The 16192-nt window shown below is 38.3% G+C and overlaps 1 protein-coding gene across 3 annotated transcripts in view; it reads right to left on the minus strand.

The window, feature by feature from the left end:
• Window positions 1–16192, minus strand: part of MTHFD1L (methylenetetrahydrofolate dehydrogenase (NADP+ dependent) 1 like) — a 152938-nt gene that overhangs the window by 114296 nt on the left and 22450 nt on the right. For all 3 annotated transcript variants that reach the window (XR_010471430.1, XR_010471429.1, XM_065057433.1), the window contains exons 9-12: window positions 14725–14804; window positions 13906–14003; window positions 9294–9467; window positions 136–272 (exon numbers count right to left, since the gene is read on the minus strand). Coding sequence is in view for 1 of the 3 variants with exons in the window: in XM_065057433.1 (XP_064913505.1) it covers window positions 136–272; window positions 9294–9467; window positions 13906–14003; window positions 14725–14804 (489 nt within the window). In the remaining 2 variants the exon portion in view is untranslated. The remainder of the gene's footprint in view (window positions 1–135; window positions 273–9293; window positions 9468–13905; window positions 14004–14724; window positions 14805–16192) is intronic.

Consider the following 16192-nt stretch of genomic DNA (forward strand, 5'->3'; position numbering starts at 1 on the left):
AATCCAATATGCTACCATTCAGACAATCCACTGAGTTATTGAAGTAACTAAGGAATTAAAAAAGAAAAAACTAACAAACAAATGGTATTTCCTTTTAATTTTAAAGAAGTCATAAAATGTACAAATATTATTTACCTTTAACTCCAAAAGTAGGTCCTTGGGAAGGTTGTCTCAGACAAGCAAATGAATTTATGTTAAGGTGTGCAGTAAGTGCCTGAACAAGACCAATTGTGACTGTGCTTTTCCCCTCTCCTAGGGGTGTAGGGGTTATTCTAGCAAAACAAGAAAAAAGATTAATCAAATTCTTTGCTGATGTCAGCCTGGCTATGGATATCAGAACTTAAAGTTTTTTATTTCAGTGAAGAATATTTGTACAGCAAATTTCAATAAGATTACTTTATCTCCACAAAAATGCTGCAATGTTAGCCCCTAGCTCAAGCTGGAATGCTAATATACATGTGTCTTCTATTTAAGCAATTTACTATGATAGCAGAAAAAGATAAGATTATTTTGGCAAAAGTTCTAAAAAGAATATATTGAATTTGGATATTTTTATTACAGCACAAAAGTCTCACTAGTTTCATTAAGAAACCATCCATCAAGATACTCTGTAGTAATGCATGAGATGTTTTGTTCCCACTGCTCAAACGTCAAATGAAATAATAGAACATTTTAAATTAAATAACCAACACTTTTGTTTGTAGAGCTCATCTATCCCTCTCCAGCTTCCATGTCATCATAATCCTCAACAATGACAGATCAACTGCTTTTTAAATGAAACAGACATAACAGTCACTATATTCAACAGAACATTATTTATTTTATGTTTGTGTTTCATGATATTTTTGCAGATTTAAGGGTGATGAGGGACGATTACTATCCGACCTCCCATACAAAAGCTCAAAAACCTCATGCTACAAATCCCACATCTAGACCATCATTGAATCAGGACAGAATTTTACAAAGACATCCATCCAATCTTGAATCAGAGAGTCTAACCTCCACTCAAAGACTATCCTTGTCCCTTTAATGAATGGACAAAGACAGCTGACTTTGCAAGTAGAAAACTTCATCAGGCTTCTGTGAATGAGAAACACCTCAGTTTAAGTGATGTCTTCTCTGCTTTCAAGGTCAGCACATTTGTTCATGATCCATTCTAAAAGTGGGGGGGGTGTTGGGGGCTTTTTCCTTCTTCTTCTTTTTTTTTCCTTCCTTAAAAGTATGAACACATCTCACATCTCCAAAATGCATTCAAATGATTCAGTTGAGGCACTGCATTTCTCCTTCTGACTGGCAAAAGAAGAAAGCCCCAGTCCTTCTGCCACTCACACCACTCTAAAACAAATACTACTTTTTGGCAAAGTGTAACCATTTATATCTTTGCTGTCTTCAGTACTTGCAGAGAAGCAGGTGCCTTAGTGAAGCTGACATTAAGAACTGATGTTCATTCCAAAGGAAATACAAACATGCACATGCATCCTAGTCAGAGAGGAACACTTATCCTATAATTTATTCAAAACCTGACCTAAACCATCTAGCTCTAATTAGGAATACTTCCTTTCCCAGCTAGTATTCTTTCCAACGTATCACTATATTTAGATCATTTAAATGGTGTAAAAACATCTATAAAATTGTCAAATGCAAGAAGACACCTGTGTTACCTCCTTGCCTTTAAGATTCAGCTTATTTCAGTTAGTTCACAGATTGGCAGAGGCTCTTCTTTGTTCCACAAAATGTAAACACATGAAAAATATTAACTTGTCACAAATCTATGTTTTATATCAACATCCGATCATGAGCTTTCTGTTAAAAAAGAAGCCTTTGTTAGATATGTCTGGAAAAATTTGGGCAATAGGAGGCAAGCCAAATTAACAACTTCTGTACCGTTCTAGGAAATAATTTTCCTATTCAGAAAATAAATGTTTTAACTCAAGTTCCAGTGAAATCAATGGGATTTAGTACATCTATAAGAGATTCCCTGAACTGAGACTCTTCAGAAATAGTATTTTATCTGCTGATAGCTTTGCACTACTCTTGTATGAACATGTAGTACTTGGGTTACTTAATTTGGAGATTTGTTTTTAGTCACTTTTTCACATCTTTATAATATCATGATTGCCAACCATTAGATCTTAAAGCATCATCTGTAACTTACTATCCAGACTACTTCGTCATCTTGCCTTCCTAGAACAGCACTCCCTTGACTTAAAATGAAATTCGCAGATTTTAGCAAAATATTTACGTAGAGCAAACAATAGGTGGGAGATTTGGAGCATATCCTGAGAAGAATCCATTTTATCTACTCTCAAAAGCAGTTTCGGTCTGTGTCATCCTTTTTATCCACACTATGCCTTCTTATTTCCTCTTGATCTACTACAGGAACACAGAATGCTGCTTTCATGTATGCAGCTCCTAGGAGAACAGGTACTTTTAAATCTCTACATTGTCACAACAGCAAGCCCTCCCAGTTTTACTGTTCCTGCAATGATAGCTTCTGTTTTTCACGCTATTTCTGCCATCTCCATCTTGTCCCGGGATCACTATTTTTGTTCAAAGATGCTTCCTGCAGAGCACCACAGCCACGTTAACTCACTTTCACCCTCCTGACTACTTTTGTAACACTGGTTGCCTGAAACCCATTCAAATCATTATTAGCGTTGTTTCTCCTTGCTCTCCTACTGTCTCATTCACTTTTGTCAACTGCCCTAATCTCATTTACTTGATCCTCTTATTCCTGTGCATTAAAGCCAGATTTAAAGAATGTATGAGTAAACTTGAGGCATTACTGCACTCATTTAAAGACTTACTAAGATTAGTCTTTAAGTCATTAGTTATTTAAAAATGAACAACAACTACAAAACTACCAAAAAGCAAACCATACTGCTATGAAAAAGACACCTCTACCTATTTACAGGAAGTTACTAGTAAAGGACTTCTCAAAACCCCCCCAAAAAACAGTGCACACAATGGCTGCGCTGCTAACAGAGCAACTTGTATTGGCAGTGCATCCTGTTGGTGGTTACCTCTATTTTTGAACACCAGACACATGAGGTTCACATTCAAGAGAATTCAGAGGTACCTTCTCTAGGTTATTTATTCAAGTTCAGTCCAAAACACAGCAGAAGGCTGGCCTGGCATGCATAGCAGCAAAAGGACTCCCTACAGCTCCTATGAAACAAGCAAAATCAAAGATGCATCCCGCTGTTCAGTCAAGGAAAGCAAATTGGAATTGACAAATCCCTAACCAGAAGGCATGCTGGTAGTTGCATGAAGAATAATATCTACTTGTTGCAGAAGATACACACAATCAAGTGCCACATTACTAAAATGCTCAGGTAACCCCGCTGGCCTATTCTAAAATTACTGCAAAATGAGCTAGAAAGCACTGGGAATTTTCTATGAGAAATAATTTTTTTCCAGAGAATGAAAACAGAAACACACCATTGCACATCCATCAAACTGGGAGGAACAGATCTTGCCTCTGCTTAACTTCTAGTACATTGACACTGCACCAGCCACATCCCTGCTGAAAATGGGGCACTGGGAGAACCAGCCACCACCAAAGTGAGGGTAAAAATGAACTAGAGCAAGCTTATTTTCACCAAGGTACTCATGCAAGCACACAAAGCTTTGCAGCAGTAAGTGGACATGTCATTGCCGACAGCAGCTTGACTCCATCAAATCTGCTTGGCCTTAACAGCTTACACTTTCAGCGTGTTCCTCAGATGGGTTTGTTCATTTTAATCTGTTTTCTCCCTTCCGCGAAGCTCTGTGCTCCTTAGCTTTCCTGGAACTAGAGCTGCTCAGATGAATATCTAAAGGCTCAAAATGTCTAAAGGCGGCTGTGATGGAGGAAGAAAAGCAGCAACTGGACTTCTATAAATGGTCTACACAGCACTTGGGTGACACTCTTCCAAGAAAACTCATCCACTGCAGTAGATAGGAATAGACACAAACCTCTGAGAAGTCAAAACCAGGAACCTGACTTTTCAGTCTCTTTCCACCTAACAGAATAAACAAAATGTAAGGACTCTGCAAATCACACTATTCAGTGGAGCCAGATTGACTTCTCATCTTATATGAGACACCTGGGCGGGACACCTTTGGTACTCAGAGGCTCAGCAGCAGCCCGAAGACTACAGGATAAACCTTAAGAACTAAACAGTTATTTAATAGTTTCAATAGTTACCAGAACCTCAGTTTTAAATATCATTTAAAAAAAATAATAAAAAACCACCTGAAATTAAAATAAATTTCTATTAAAAAAATTTCCTTAGAAAACTTATTTAAAATATCTTCCCTTTTGTACCTGGCCTACTTTGATCAGTTTTTATAAATACAATAATCCATCCACTTCAGTTATTTTGTGGACATTGAGACATTTTTGTTGGCTGCGCTACTGAGCCTACACTCTTGCAACTTAGGTCACTTGCTCACATGAGTATAAAGTTACAACCGCCAATGGCTAACTTTAGCTCAACTGTGCAATACTGTGTTTTGACCTTATGCAAATCTAGGGAAAAAAACCAACAAAACCCAAAACAACTCATTTAAAATACAGTAATGAACTCCAAGAGACTTTTAAACCCATTTCCATTATTCTTCAAATGTCTTTAATATGTTTTCAATCTAAACACAGAAAGCCCACAATAATTTTCCTCTTTAAAACTTCTTACTTTGCCACCTACCAAGCAGTCACCAGCTCCTTGGCAAAGTAAGTTTTGCATAACATTGGAAAGCTTTCCCTCTTTATGTATATCAAAACAAAGATAAGAATATGCAGACTTTTTGTTTGTCTGTTATACATCACGTTAGCTTACAGCCGAGCTGTTTCTGTGGGAAAGCTACATGAGGTCTCCCAAAGAGAAAATAAACAACCAGTGAGATGATACACTGCACCAGCTGTAACCTCCTCACAGCTACCCCCGCCGTTGTGACTCCAGCAAGAACTTTACTGGATATGTGACAATTCTCCTCTTTCAAAGTTCCTATCTTCAACTCATCAGTATCAGCAAATTCATAGTTTTTAATGAGTCCATCATTCCTATGATCCACAGGGAATCCTGCAAAGCCAAGCTATGGAGGGCATGGGCAATCAAGTCCCCACACGTGACAGCTTCACCTACATACATCTCCCACCCAAGATTATGACCATCAGAAATTTATTTCTGAGCACGGAAATGTGGTGACTCCTGTCACTTCATTGAGGTGAGATTATGACTATGTTGCAATGGCATCCTCAAAATGGGACTGGAGTTCCAGATACGAAAGCACAGTGATCACTGAGAAGCTAAAATCACAGAATCATTTCAGTTGGAAGAGACCCTCAGGACCATCGAGTCAAACCGTTAACCCAACATTGGCATGTTTAGTGTCCCTAAGAACCTCATCTATCCATCTTTTAAACACGTTGAGGGATAGGGACTCAACCACTTCCCTGGGCAGCCTGCTCCAATGACTGACCACCCTTTCGGTGAAGATATTTTTCCTAATATCCAATCTGAACCTTCCCTGGTGCAACTTGAGGCCATTTCCTCTTGTCCTGTCACTCGCTACTCGGGAGAAGAGACCGACACCCTCCATGCTACAACCTCCTTTCATGTAGTTGTAGACAGCGATAAGGTCTCCCCTCAGCCTCCTTTTCTCCAGGCTGAACAGCTCCAGTTCCCTCAGCTGCTCCTCATCAGACTTGTTCTCTAAAAGCCAGGAACAGACTGAGGAAACCATAACTGAAAACTCTCAAAAGCCAGAGACTCATCCAAGACAATCCCCATCAGAAGCTGTGCACTGACATGATGAACACATGACAAACTGTCTCAGCCATGACTTTGCTTGGGACTGTCAGATGTTTCAGTGCATCAAGACAGTGGTATTTTCCCTGCTTATTATTAGTTTTGGTTTTTTTATTTGTTTGTTTGTTTGCTATGACTACCATTTTTGTTTTCTTTTAAGCACCTTGTGACCCAAGAAATACAGTGAAGAGAAATGCAATCCAATATGCACTCATTACAAGTAAAACGCAATTCCATATCTGAAAATTCTGTCTCTAAGATATTTACCATCATACAACTCGTACAAGCATTAAATTTTTATTTATTTCTCTCTATTTTTATCTTACCTAAAGGTACTTTGACACAAAACAATATTCATGTTAGGTGAAAAGTTCTGATTTTGAATTTGCCAGCATTCAAAATCCAACACAATTCTTACTAAAAGCAGCATTATATTTAATATTTTTTCACATTATGTTATTTCTCAGCTTGCATTTCTGAAGTCAATAAGATTCCAGAATCAACTGGTAAAAGCCACAGCACTGGAGCATTTAAAAACAAAATGCTGGAACACACACGGATCCTAACAAATATTAGATACAGTTTCATACTGTGTTTACGAATATGCTATCTACATGCTTGAATGCATTATTAAGTTACCCTGGGCACTAAACTTAGCTACTAGGTCATGCACAAGCTTCATTCACTTGCATGTTCTCAGCTTGCAGTGAATGGGTGGCAGTTCAAGTTAAAATATCCTGCAACATATTATTTTTTTAGCACAATAAAAGCCTGTAGACAGGCAGTTGCCACCCAAGAGCAATATGATAATTCATGGCTCTGACCCCAAGGTGTTTTAACATGAAACCTATAATAAAGTCACACACACACACAAAAAAAACCCCAAACAAGTGATAACGAGAAAAGGTGAAAAGAATGCTTTCCACACAGAAGAAAATGGAAATGTTATGAAGAAATTAAGTCTTCATCCTATTTTTGGGTGACACAATCTGTTAAATAAACTGCAATTTTTCAGCATACACAGTATTTATTGAATGAGCCATTTAGGCGTACTTGTATGCGTTCAAAAAGTACAAAAAAGGTTTTCCAGTTAGCAGCAACTTTTTCAAATGTCATAAATACAGCTATCCTTAGGCACAGAAAGGCAGATTTCGTTGCATTTCGCTATCCAGAAAAACAAGTTTGGGCTCTAGCACATCAGGAATAAACTAGAAGAGCATTTGCAGCAAATATTTCTAATTCCTAGTCATCATGAAACATTTAAACAGGCACAAATGTCACTGACTGCATCGTGGATGAAGGTTGGAGATTTTGCAGCTTGTTGAATGCACACACACACTTTTCACTCCCTTCACATATGAAAAGCCCACATCATACATAAAAAATATTTCTATCATGCCAAATACCCTGAAGTATAAACATATATCTTAAATGCTTCCTCTGAAGCACTGGAAACTTATTCCAAAGACCTATACTGCATTCTAAAAGAATTTCTAAATGTCTTTGGTTACTGTGAACAAATATAATTATCCAAACCGTAGGTTTTGGTTGGCTGTGCCCTGGCAGGAAGAACATGAAGAAAGCAACTGATGGTATTATTTTACTCCCCAATTTCCACACCTGAGCGGTGTCCATTTTTCATTGTACTGAATGTTTCCCTACCAGATGCAGTTCCTCATTTTTCTTAAAATCACTGTCTGCTACAGTCAGTTCAGCAAATGTGAGCACATAAACACAAATTCTATATATACTTTATATGTACAATATTTCAAAGTCAAACTTTGAACTCTCTCAGAAGAGAATGTTCCCACTATTGCAGCCACCTTGTCCAGATGCTCCTACTGCAGCAGATGTGGTTTTGTACTCACCCCTCAGATGGAATGACTTCAGAGCAGTTACAAATAGCAACATATTGCATAATCAATCTGTGTAGGTACAAATCCAGCCATTTGTTTATGAAACACAGTTCAGTCTTTAGACGTTATACAAACTAAAGATGATACAATTTTCTATTTGTTGCCAGCTTTTCATCTTGTTAGTCAAAACTTCCCCATTTCATCCACATGTATATATACTTCTGTGTGCCAACAAAACAACATTCAGAAAAGTGCTTGAGATACCTTCCTTGAAGAAGACTGGGAGCCAAAGTGGGGTGAAGAGGTGAAGAAACATAAGCACTGGTCCACACAACCTTAGACAACTAAAAACCACCTGAATGAGGCTTCGCACCATGCTGTCTTCCACCTCCAGATATTTTCACATAACCTCTGCTTCTGTGAGACTTTGCTGCTAGAGAAGTCTGGCACAACCTGCAGCACAGCACCCAACAGATGCTGTTGACAACACGAGCCTATGGTTGTGCTACCTGCACACGGCAGCAACTTTCTTCAAGCTCAGCCACACACTGAATCTGCTTTTATTTCTCCAAAGCAGCAAAATACAAAATAAAACTCTACCAAAGGAAATGAGGCTCAACCAGCTATTGTTTCCTTCTCTAAAACAATTGTTCCAATGTCCTCCAGGACATCTTCATACATTGCAGTTCTATCACACAGCACTGAAGATGGCTTCATAACTTGCCTGCCTCAGCTTCATAACACCAAGTTTCTCAGTCTACAACAGCTTCATCTCAGATAGTGCAGAAATCCAGGTTGTCCCCACAGGAAGGTAGTAAAGCAAGAAGTTTGCAAAACACTACCCCAACTGAGGAACTGGTAGGACAAGGCAGCTGAGAACAGTCTTCTCCTTCTGGATCAGCCTAAAGCTATATTTTAATCCTGGATTGGCTTTACTTATAAGGAAGCAATGAAATTAATTCAGAATATAAATAACACATTGCAATATAAGTCTTAATGAAACCCCTCACATGTTTGTTCACAATAAGATGTTTCCACTTAGCAAACCAGGTGAGCGAAAAATGTTGTGTCAGTGAATGCAGAAAAAAACTGTAGCTCTTCTGAAGAGAAGCGCATAACTCCTGCTGAGCAAAGCATTTGCTATAATCGTGGGAACAGAGAGCAGGATAAGCCTGCCTGGAGACATGTCTACATTTCAGAGAAAAAACATGGCTTTTTAAACTTTGTAATCTCTTCTTCAATAAAAAAAAGAATTTATTGTTAATATCAACAGATTAGCTTGTAGCTTCTGTTAAAGTTTGTTTATAATCAGACACAATACACAGAGACTTAAATATCGAAGTTAAACATTTAGAATTCTGATAAAACAGTAAGAAAAACCCCACATATCAACAGATAACATTTAAAAAGCCTAGAACAAACTACCTTTTATAAAATATACTTTGCTTCAATAATAACGGTTTCAAATAAAAGTTGTGTTACTTCAAAAAGTTTCAGAAACTGCTCACTTTCAGAAGAGAGCAACATACAGCCAAAAACATTCAGGGTTCATATTTGTGCAGTGTATTGAAAAGATATAAGCCACATGTTCATATTATTATGAGTGGAAAGAGTGGACATTAATGACATTACTGTGCATTCTTACCCAGCAACTAGAACATATTTTCCATCTGGTTGATCCTTTAACCTTTCCAGCAGGGACAAACGTACTTTGGCTTTGGTTTGGCCATAGATCTCAATTTCATCTGTAAGCAATCCTATCTCCTTGGCAAGTACATCAACAGCTTTTGGACTCTGTGCTCGGGAAATCTCAATATCACTGGAAAAGAAAACAAATAGGAGCCAGGAGATTTCTCTCAGCTTAGGTGGTCGACGACAGAGCACAAAACAACAGCAAATACTCCAACAATGGGGTTATTGTAATCAGTTTTTCAGTCCTCTCTCACATTTTATTAACCAAACCTAAATATTAGCTAACACCTAATATAACATTGAAAATATCATGCAGTGTTTGTTAATTGTTAGAATTTCACAGAGTTCTCTCGTTTAATCAGATTCCAACTATTACATAATGCTTTCATATCAAGCTAGAGATGTGTCTGCTGGATGCTCAAGCATGTCCCACTGGAATGGATGTTTCTGGTTTTGTTTTTCTTCTCCTCCCTTCTAGTATATTTCAGCACATACGTTTTACTGAAATGCACATACATTCCTTGGCCAACAGTCACACAAACACATTAGCTAAGCCCAATCTTGTGCTTGTGGTGCCTTTCATCAGAGGGTTCCACCGAGCGAGCTGAGCCTCGCTACTCCCCCGTGAGGGCACCAAAGGAAACAAGGCATTTGAAGATCAACTCATGCACTTATAAAGACAGGTAAATTGAAAATGGCCACATAGCACGAGTTTAATGCACAGGGCTCAGGCGAGAAGTGCAGTGAACTTATAAACTATTTCCAGCAAGGGCTGTGAGTGGCAGCTGAGGCAAGAGGCCAAGCATGGAGCAAGCACACATGGTAGATTGCCTGAGGAGTGGTGACTGTAGGCTGGAAGACACTGTTGTATCTGCAATTCCTGACCTAGACCACCTGGGGTCTTTGGATTTAATACTCCTTCATGGATTTTTCATTTGTGAGCTTGACCTGGTTGCCTCTTACGTCCACATAAGTGCTCAGCAGCTGCAAGATCCCGTGGAAGTGAAGTCCAAGGCCCAGAACACAAGATGTGAGGAGTTGTCTCCTTTGGCTTGGAATTGCTTGCATCACCACAACAGCAAGATAAAAAGCTACCAAGAGATTAATTACTTTAGGCCTAACCAGGCTAAATTCCTTCCTGCAGTTTCAGTTGATTACAATATTTTTAAGATATAATTCGATGATGGCATCAAAGCCAATGTCCTGAACTTTCAGACAGTCTGCAAGGCCTCAAGTATTCACAGATGAACACAAAACTACTGCCTGATCTTAACTCCATGTGTGGACTTCGGTTGTTCTCCATCCACCAGCAAATTATCAGTTTGTGCCAACTTAATTGCTTGCAATTCTTTGAGGATATCCTAAACTGGGACCATTATTCAGTTCTAATTCTGAAGGTATTCCACAAATATCCCACGTTTACACCATGCAACAGCTATGTGAAACCTAGAAAGCATCCATCCAAACACTGACATAATCCAATACTACAGGGGCACAGCACAGAACAGTTGGGCTGCAGACCATTTAATTGCATTTACTAACCTGGAATCTGTTTTCTTTCAAAGACATACTCAGTGCATCCTCTTGCATAGAAGGATATACCTTCGGCTTTCTTATGCATCACTTCAAACCCATAAAAATGTATCAAGGACACAAGATGAAGGAGCTTACAAACACCACATGACAAAGAATTTTTAAAGTTTTCATTCAAAACACTCCAAATAAAAACAACTTGAATCCCAGAAAAATATTGGTAAGTTGATAACAGCGTAGTCCCTTAAAGATTTAAGCACAGAAAATGTGTAGGGTGACTATTCTCTTATTGAAGCAATTGATGTATTTGGCAAGGGCAGAAGGATGTAGACTAACATGACAGAAAGTTAATCTGCCTTTTTTTTTTTCCTCCTACAAAATATATCAGCCTCTTTACTAAAAGACAGAAGCTATTATTTCGAATCTCAGGCCAGACTATAAAGACTCCCCACAGCAACTTCAACCTTTTCTATTTCCCTCATCTCTTGGATCACAAATGAGGCTTTTCCTACTCTGTAGGTACCATTGCTGGCAAAAAAGTGCAAGAAGCAAAACTAATCAAGCTGTACACTTATAAATAAATTAAAAGGTAACAAATTTCTAGATAAATAAAATCACGAATATTTTCACATGTCAAGTAAAATTGACAGTGGATGCTAACAGCTCTCTGTTGGTAAAACCTCTGCTGCCATTTTTTCCCACCTGAAATTCCCTCAAGAACGTTCAAGGCAACTAGATTTTCAACAACTTAGAAACCCTTTAATGACAGATTGCACACTGATACAGACAATAAGGTGAAAAAAGACATAATTTCACAATGAATTAACATAAGATTTATACTTTAACTTCTACCGGGGCTAAACAACACATACGAAATCTTTAAGTCGGGTCTACTGGACTAGATTTAATAGTAAAAGTATTTTCTGAAACACAGGAAATTAAAGATTTGGTTACAACTAGCATTTAGAAGTCTATATTTGTAGCTAGGTCTTTTAGTTTGACAAGGTATTATCTATATTGGAAATACTAATTATCCAATAAGTTATATTATTCAATATTGCTGGAAATCTGCAACAGTGGTTCTTCTGCATGACTGAGCACTGTTAAGCGAGAAGTCCAACACCGACAATGGTATATCATAATTTACAAAATACAGGAAAATTTAACAGATGGGGGAAGGCTCTACACCTACTCAGCCTGTGTGCTGGACTTTTTCTTTTGCTGCATATTTGTAAGAAAATACTGCATTACATTTCAAATATCTTTGGAAAAACATCAATTAACACCCAGATCTCACAGAAATCAAAAAGCAGATGTTTCTAGTTTTAGTGCTTAAGCAGCTTTGCCTCATTTTCAATGAAAACTCCATCTGTTTCCACATAACGTGGTGTATTACTGTAAGATTACATTTTATTGCAGGATACTTTCCATCTGATGAGTTATTTTAAATTTAAAAGAAAAAAAAGACAAAGCTACAGAGTTATCAAAGTCTTATTACTGGTTATATTATATGTTATTATATATTAATTATGAAAATATTTATGTACTAAACACACAATGCCGTAGAGAGGTTGGGAATACTTTTTTCAGAGTTTTTTCACCATCATACTCACAACATCACATGCTCCAATCTACATACTAACTGTATTATTTAAGGGTAGATTTTTCAGGCTTTAACTCTAGAAATGTTGCATTCTGGCTGAGGAAAGGCTGAAGCATTTATTTCCCGTTGCACCCCTGAGTATGATAGAAAACTCATTATTTTTTGCATCTGTTTTAAACTACAATTGCATCCATTCCCATTAAACTGTTGTAAGAGACAACAAAACCTGAATCAAAATGCTTAGAAAACATTTTGTTACAGCTTTCCAAAAACACAGCAGTAGGATTCAGAATGACAGAATCACAGAGTGGCTGAGGTTGGAAGGGACCTCTGGAGGTTACTTGGTCCAAGCCCACTGCTCACACAGGGCCACCTAGAGCCAATTAAGTTGCCCAGGACCGTGTCCAGGTGGCTTCTGAATATTTCCAAGGACGGACACCCCACAATCTTCATGGGCAGCCTGTGCCAGCACTTGGCCACCCTCACAATAAAAGAAGTGTTTCATGATGTTGAGATGGAGCTTCCTGTGTTTCAGTTTCTGTCCATTGCCTCTGGCCCTGTCACTGGGCTCCACTGAAATAAGCCTGGCTTCATCCTCTTTGTATCCTTTTATATACACTGTATTTATACACATTGAAAAGATCCTCCTGAGCCTTCGCTTCTCCAGGCTGAGAAGTCCCAGCTCTCTCTCCCTTTCTTCCTACGTGAGGTCCCTGCATGGCCCAGGAGCAGGCATACAAATATGCCCAAAAAAAATATTGAAGTTTTCCTACGTGGCAGAATCTCCCTTCAAGTCCTTGGTTCCTTCCTCCGTCACCCAACACAGCCAACACACAGCAAAGCACTTCAGCACAGCAAATCACTCAGGCTGCTCTCAATGTCAAAGATGTCAGCAAAATCCCCACGGCCTAGACACGAGCCTTGGGAGGTGAATGATAGGAACTGATTGAAAAGATTCTGTCTATAAGAACAAATATGCTTCCTGCTTTTCACAGGAATTTAATAGTCTAATGCAGAAGAAAGTACTTCTACTGAGGGAAGAAAATAAACACAAGATCAAATGCCATTGAAACCACTGGACCTTAACTAGATCCATAAACACCCCCCTACATTAGGGCTTAGTGATTAGGAACTTCTTGTATTTTGTATTTCTGTTGATGTTACACAAGCCTTCACTTCCCTCCCCAAATGAAATCTTCCAGCTTTAGGTCTTCATTAAATGAAGCTTGGCTCCAGTGCATATCATAAAAGTAAAAATTGATAGGAAACAGAAGGACATGGTCACAATGAGGCATAAAACAAAACAGCACATGTAGTCCACATAAGTAGATTAAAAAAATAAGTAGGCATGGACCATTTTTAGGTTCCTTGTCACATTTAACACTTGCCTACTCGTTTTTTTTTTTTTACATAAAAAAGCACTTATTACCTGGGCACTGGGGTGAGGGGCTGCAGTTTCAAGCAGCGGAGGTCCCACTTCCTGTAGCGCTGGGACTGGATCCATCGCTCCGTGTTTTTTACCATGTTCTGTTTTTAAACAAAAAAGCAGCACACACCAGCTGCATCACAAACGCTCAACACTAATTTCAAATGATCTCAGGAGTATGTTGAAATAACTTTATGGCAAAGGCTAACCAAAAAACAAGCTTAAAAATCTTTCCATTTAATGCTTTTAAGAGAAAAGAAAAACCACTGCACTATTACTGTCCTATTGTTTGTCCAATTTCAAAAAGAAACAAGACCATTAACATGCTTAGTGGCAGAGAAAAGTGTCTAATTAGGTACTTGGAGATTTTATTCTGGTAAAATGGAGAGTTACTATTCTTCTCTCATACCTTAAAAATAATGGAAGATATTAATTATTCCTGGACTGAGTCATGCTGCTTCCACATAAAACAAAGAACTTTCAGACCCTCTATCCATCACACCACAAAAATGTGTGCAGATATAATTAATTAATCTCCATTGTCTTACCATGTTAAGTTATGTTAGTCTATTGATACAAGTGCTTCTGTCAAGCTTCACTGCAATCGACAGAATTATGACGTTTGATTTTTAATTTACCTTTTTCCAACTAAATGTAACAGGCATAACTCACCCTAACTAATTGATTAAGAGTTGCTATTAAAATGGAAAGCAGGTAAGATGTTCAAAAGAGCAAACCAAAACCTAAAACCTAAACTGCAGATACAATTTCTACAACTTACAGGAAGAGTAATGAATTCACAATGTTTGAAGTTGCACTAACCTGCATTCGCATTGCTATTGCAAGAGGACCAACAGCGTTTTCAGCAGCATGGTTGTTTTGCTGGCCATAGTTGTGTTTCTCTGTAAAGTAGAAGTATTATGCTAATAAACAACAAAGCTTTTGTGAGTGGGAGCATGTGTATTTGAAAGATGTGTCCAAACAAAAAAATCGTGATGTTGACTTGAAATTTAACAGTGTCACTCACAAAATTATGGGTGGCTTCTTTAATACTTCAAATGAAATCACCCACAAGGGTGGATATCAGAGAGCAACTGTATGCAAACACACATATGCATATGGTGAAGCATACATATACTTGAAAAAGAAAATAAGGAAACAAAGAGATGAATTCCAGGATCCAAACAATTACTTTTGGGGAAAAAAAGAAAAAAAAAAAAACAGACAGCAGCAAGGATTTGAAAGGCTACACATATTTTTAAACAGAACACCTAAATGAACATGGTAAAGACTCTCCTTTTCCACATATCCATTACAGCGAGACAGAACAATGAAAGGAATAAAAAATACTGTTTAGGACTATTATCCAATGGGACTTAGAATATGCAAAATTTTTTGAGCAGCAAAAGTTATCTTCATCAATGTGACATTAAAAGTAGGTATTCTGAAGAGTCTACACAAATCAGAGTGACTCCAGCTTTAGAGCCAGTTGTAATTGTTTCTAGTGGCAACATATCATATAATGATCATACATTAGCTACCCTAACTAAACATACTATTTTGTCATTTTCCTGTAATCCTTCTTTTGGCTTGTTCTTCTTGCTGCTTATTGACTTCTATCTAGATGCAATTTACCCAAGATTCACATCGTAGTCTCTGTGGGCATATCAAAGCCCTAGTTGCATTCTGAAGGGCGTAGACATTATTGTAATAAAAAGTAACAACTGTATGCTGACAGCTTTATCCTTTTCCCCCGGCAGGGGAACTGAAGCGCTAAACCCTGATCTAGTCAAGCTCTTGCTCTACTGATCCCATCTGTACAGATCACAAAACGCTCATGTTGCTTTGCACAATTCCCCCTCCTGACATGGGTCCCATTGGTGGCTGGGCACAGAACCCTCAGCCTGGAGCTGGAGGGACTGGCAGAGGTGCACGGGGAGCCAGAACAGCACCCCAGCCCACGCTCTCACACCCATCACTGAGAGAGCAAGAGATCCTTTCTGCAGACACCATCTGCCTCATTCAGTATGTTTTCTAATCCTCTCTCAAACTTTCTTGCTAGCAGGCATCTACACTTCAGTTACAAAGCTAACCAAGCAGAAGGTGGTCATCCTGACATTAAACTCTTAATTAAGAAAGTCTCTGAAAAGTCCTTCTACTTGTACCAACACTTGCCATTAAAAAAAAAAATATTCTGGAGATGCTCAGTTTTAGTCTCAGACAGAAGAGTTTTACTGGAACAGTCTGTCACAGTCAGAAGTTGACTGTTGTTGCTTTGAGACCAGGCTGG

This window comes from Columba livia, chromosome 3 (assembly GCF_036013475.1).
Source record: "Columba livia isolate bColLiv1 breed racing homer chromosome 3, bColLiv1.pat.W.v2, whole genome shotgun sequence".
Lineage (NCBI taxonomy): Eukaryota > Metazoa > Chordata > Aves > Columbiformes > Columbidae > Columba > Columba livia.